At 54.7% G+C, this 4310-nt stretch overlaps 1 protein-coding gene across 2 annotated transcripts in view; it reads right to left on the minus strand.

Moving 5' to 3' along the window:
• The window catches only part of SMIM11A (small integral membrane protein 11A), a 7991-nt gene that overhangs the window by 1870 nt on the left and 1811 nt on the right, over positions 1-4310 (minus strand). For both annotated transcript variants that reach the window (XR_001512925.1, XM_015560334.1), the window contains exon 3: positions 4185-4279. Coding sequence is in view for 1 of the 2 variants with exons in the window: in XM_015560334.1 (XP_015415820.1) it covers positions 4185-4196 (12 nt within the window). In the remaining variant the exon portion in view is untranslated. The remainder of the gene's footprint in view (positions 1-4184; positions 4280-4310) is intronic.

Genomic DNA, 4310 nt, shown 5'->3' on the forward strand with positions numbered 1-4310 from the left:
GGGCGACACCCGGCTGTTCCGAGCGTCTGCCTCTCCGCCTGGCCAGGAAGCTGGGCCAGCCCCTCCCTCTAGATCCCCAGCTCCCGTCCCCCCCATTTCCTCTTGGTTCCCACCATCCATGAGCACTGGCGCAGAAGGTAAAATAAATACAGAAGTACGGACACCCTGTACGCCAGTTCACACGGACCTACAAACACACCATCCACACGAAGCTGCAAACGCACCATTCACACGAAGCTGCAACCGCACCATTCACCCGAAGCTGCAAACACACCATTCACCCGAAGCTGCAAACACACCATTCACCCGAAGCTGCAAACACACCATTCACCCGAAGCTGCAAACACACCATTCACCCGAAGCTGCAAACACACCATTCACCCGAAGCTGCAAACACACCATTCACCCGAAGCTGCAAACACACCATTCACCCGAAGCTGCAAACACACCATTCACCCGAAGCTGCAAACACACCATTCACCCGAAGCTGCAAACACACCATTCACCCGAAGCTGCAAACACACCATTCACCCGAAGCTGCAAACACACCATTCACCCGAAGCTGCAAACACACCATTCACCCGAAGCTGCAAACACACCATTCACCCGAAGCTGCAAACACACCATTCACCCGAAGCTGCAAACACACCATTCACCCGAAGCTGCAAACACACCATTCACCCGAAGCTGCAAACACACCATTCACCCGAAGCTGCAAACACACCATTCACCCGAAGCTGCAAACACACCATTCACCCGAAGCTGCAAACACACCATTCACCCGAAGCTGCAAACACACCATTCACCCGAAGCTGCAAACACACCATTCACCCGAAGCTGCAAACACACCATTCACCCGAAGCTGCAAACACACCATTCACCCGAAGCTGCAAACACACCATTCACCCGAAGCTGCAAACACACCATTCACCCGAAGCTGCAAACACACCATTCACCCGAAGCTGCAAACACACCATTCACCCGAAGCTGCAAACACACCATTCACCCGAAGCTGCAAACACACCATTCACCCGAAGCTGCAAACACACCATTCACCCGAAGCTGCAAACACACCATTCACCCGAAGCTGCAAACACACCATTCACCCGAAGCTGCAAACACACCATTCACCCGAAGCTGCAAACACACCATTCACCCGAAGCTGCAAACACACCATTCACCCGAAGCTGCAAACACACCATTCACCCGAAGCTGCAAACACACCATTCACCCGAAGCTGCAAACACACCATTCACCCGAAGCTGCAAACACACCATTCACCCGAAGCTGCAAACACACCATTCACCCGAAGCTGCAAACACACCATTCACCCGAAGCTGCAAACACACCATTCACCCGAAGCTGCAAACACACCATTCACCCGAAGCTGCAAACACACCATTCACCCGAAGCTGCAAACACACCATTCACCCGAAGCTGCAAACACACCATTCACCCGAAGCTGCAAACACACCATTCACCCGAAGCTGCAAACACACCATTCACCCGAAGCTGCAAACACACCATTCACCCGAAGCTGCAAACACACCATTCACCCGAAGCTGCAAACACACCATTCACCCGAAGCTGCAAACACACCATTCACCCGAAGCTGCAAACACACCATTCACCCGAAGCTGCAAACACACCATTCACCCGAAGCTGCAAACACACCATTCACCCGAAGCTGCAAACACACCATTCACCCGAAGCTGCAAACACACCATTCACCCGAAGCTGCAAACACACCATTCACCCGAAGCTGCAAACACACCATTCACCCGAAGCTGCAAACACACCATTCACCCGAAGCTGCAAACACACCATTCACCCGAAGCTGCAAACACACCATTCACCCGAAGCTGCAAACACACCATTCACCCGAAGCTGCAAACACACCATTCACCCGAAGCTGCAAACACACCATTCACCCGAAGCTGCAAACACACCATTCACCCGAAGCTGCAAACACACCATTCACCCGAAGCTGCAAACACACCATTCACCCGAAGCTGCAAACACACCATTCACCCGAAGCTGCAAACACACCATTCACCCGAAGCTGCAAACACACCATTCACACGAAGCTGCAAACGCACCATTCACACGAAGCTGCAAACAGAGACGCTCCCGCCTGCACTGCCCACTTCCTCTGAAGCGAGGTCACTGGCTGTCTGCGGAGTCTGAGGAAGCTGTGACCTAATGGGGGAGGAATATACTGGAAATCAAAATGAGGAACCGAATATTTCAATTGTTCTCAGTGAAATGAACAGCGAGAACATGAACTCCGAGTGACTGGACAGCAGCTGACCCCAATCACACCCACAGGAGGGGCAAGCACACCGGCCATGCGGACAGGTCGCTCTGGCAGGAGAACCGAAGTCCTAACACTTCACAAAATGAAACTTTTACTCCAACACAAGCAGCTTCGACTGCTGGTTTCCGGTCCTCCCTCCCTCAGACCACAGCTAACCTCCCTCCCTTCCCGCTGCAATCCTGCAGGTCCATTTACAGACGAGGCTCAGCCGCACGCTTCTAAACCAGCTATTAAACGGCACCTATTTCACCTCCTGGGAGGAAAAAACAGTTTGTTGCCATAAATACGCCTCTCGATATGTTCCTGGGATTTCTAGGCAGCTGAGCCTCACAGATACTGGGAAAGCTGCGCTCTCCAGTTCTGGAAATCTCTGCACGAGCCGTGCAGTCCTGCTGCATCCCTGCCCATGTCCCGGCCCCGGCCACGGCCCCGCCACAGTCCCAGCCACGATCCCCAGAGCCGCCACGCAGCTACGCGGCAGCAGCTACGGCATGCGGATCCGACGGCGGGCAGAGCCAGGAAACTCACTGAGACGGAACCACCACAAACAGACCCGGGGGAGCGGGTCCCTGCTTGCTCTCTCTTTAGAGGTTCCAGAGAGGAGGCAGCAGTTTCGGGAACGAGAAGGCAGAGCAGGGCAGCCAGGGTCAAGGACACCAGTGACAGGGCTGAAGCGAAGGGTCAGGGCCCGGCCTGCCTCTGGGGCGCTCAGCTTCAGCTGGGTGAACCCCCTTCCTTCGATTTCTAACAAATCCCTCCACATGTGCAGACCTTAGAGGGTGAGTGAGACAGCTGCGGCGAACAGGCCTGGTGGGCACAGGGGAGGCCCTGCCCCCCGAGTCCTGATCGCCTCATCTGGGGTCCCAGGCTTCTGAGACAGTGGACCCCTGGACAGGCCCCACGGCCTCCTGAAGCCCCCCAACCCCACACCCAGGAGCTGGGAAGGAGGGGTCTGTACTCCCCTATCCTGCTTCCAGACCTTTCCAGATCTTCTCGCAATAGAAACGCAGGGATGTTTCGAACAAGGAAATGCTTATAATTGAAAAAATACAAGAACCTAAGTTTAAAATACACGTATCACATTTACATACATGAAAGAAGACACCATTGTTCGTAGCAGCTCTCTGGGTGGGATGACGATGCATGATCTCTATCTGACTTCCTACTTTTCCAAGGGTCTACAAGGACATATATTTTAGCGGCTGTCCTGTGACCAACCCCCAGCTAACCCCACCTGCTTCAGGATTTCACATGACACTCAACACACCCTTCTCCCACGGCCACTCCCTAGCAGGCGCCTCTGTGCTGCCTTGAACCTGTGCTCCCAGCACCGACCTGTGCCTCCCGGGGCTCAGGTGTTCACTCCCCAGGAGGGTCAGCTGCACCTGATGTCACGGGAGATGACTGACTGCAACGCGACAGTGTGACTCTGTACAGAGACGGTGTCCATGACAACCCAGGTGGATGCCTCCCAGGCAGCCCCAAGTTTCAGTTGGAAAAGAAAAACCCACTTGTTGGCAACAGAAATGTAAAGAATAGGGAAGAAGGGCACGCAGATCTGGGGCGACTTCATATGCAGACGCTCCCGTGACCGCGATTCATCGTAAGGAAACCGGAATGTGAAACCGTGGGTCACTCTAAAGGCGTGGGCTTTGCAAGACAAGGGGCCGATCCGAGGCCAGCCGTGGGCCCCTCTAAGGGGGCCTGGCCCCCTCCACGTGCCTGGTGAGCCCGTGCACACCTGCATGTTTAACTTAAAGCCAAATATGAACTACGATTCCTGCTTGCGTCGACTTCTTCTCATTCCGAATTTCTAAATCAAGGGGAAGAAAACCCCCGAGCCACCCCTGTGTAAAAGTGTGCTCACCTCCCAGTTCATGCTGGACCAACGGTGACGTCACTCCAGGTCGACGCAGACCCTGGCCAGCGCACGGGGAGGAGCTGGGCGCCCGGCGTGCTGGTCTGGAGGGAAGAGAGGAAACAGGTTGGGGGG

This window comes from Myotis davidii, unplaced genomic scaffold (assembly GCF_000327345.1).
Source record: "Myotis davidii unplaced genomic scaffold, ASM32734v1 scaffold170, whole genome shotgun sequence".
NCBI lineage: Eukaryota > Metazoa > Chordata > Mammalia > Chiroptera > Vespertilionidae > Myotis > Myotis davidii.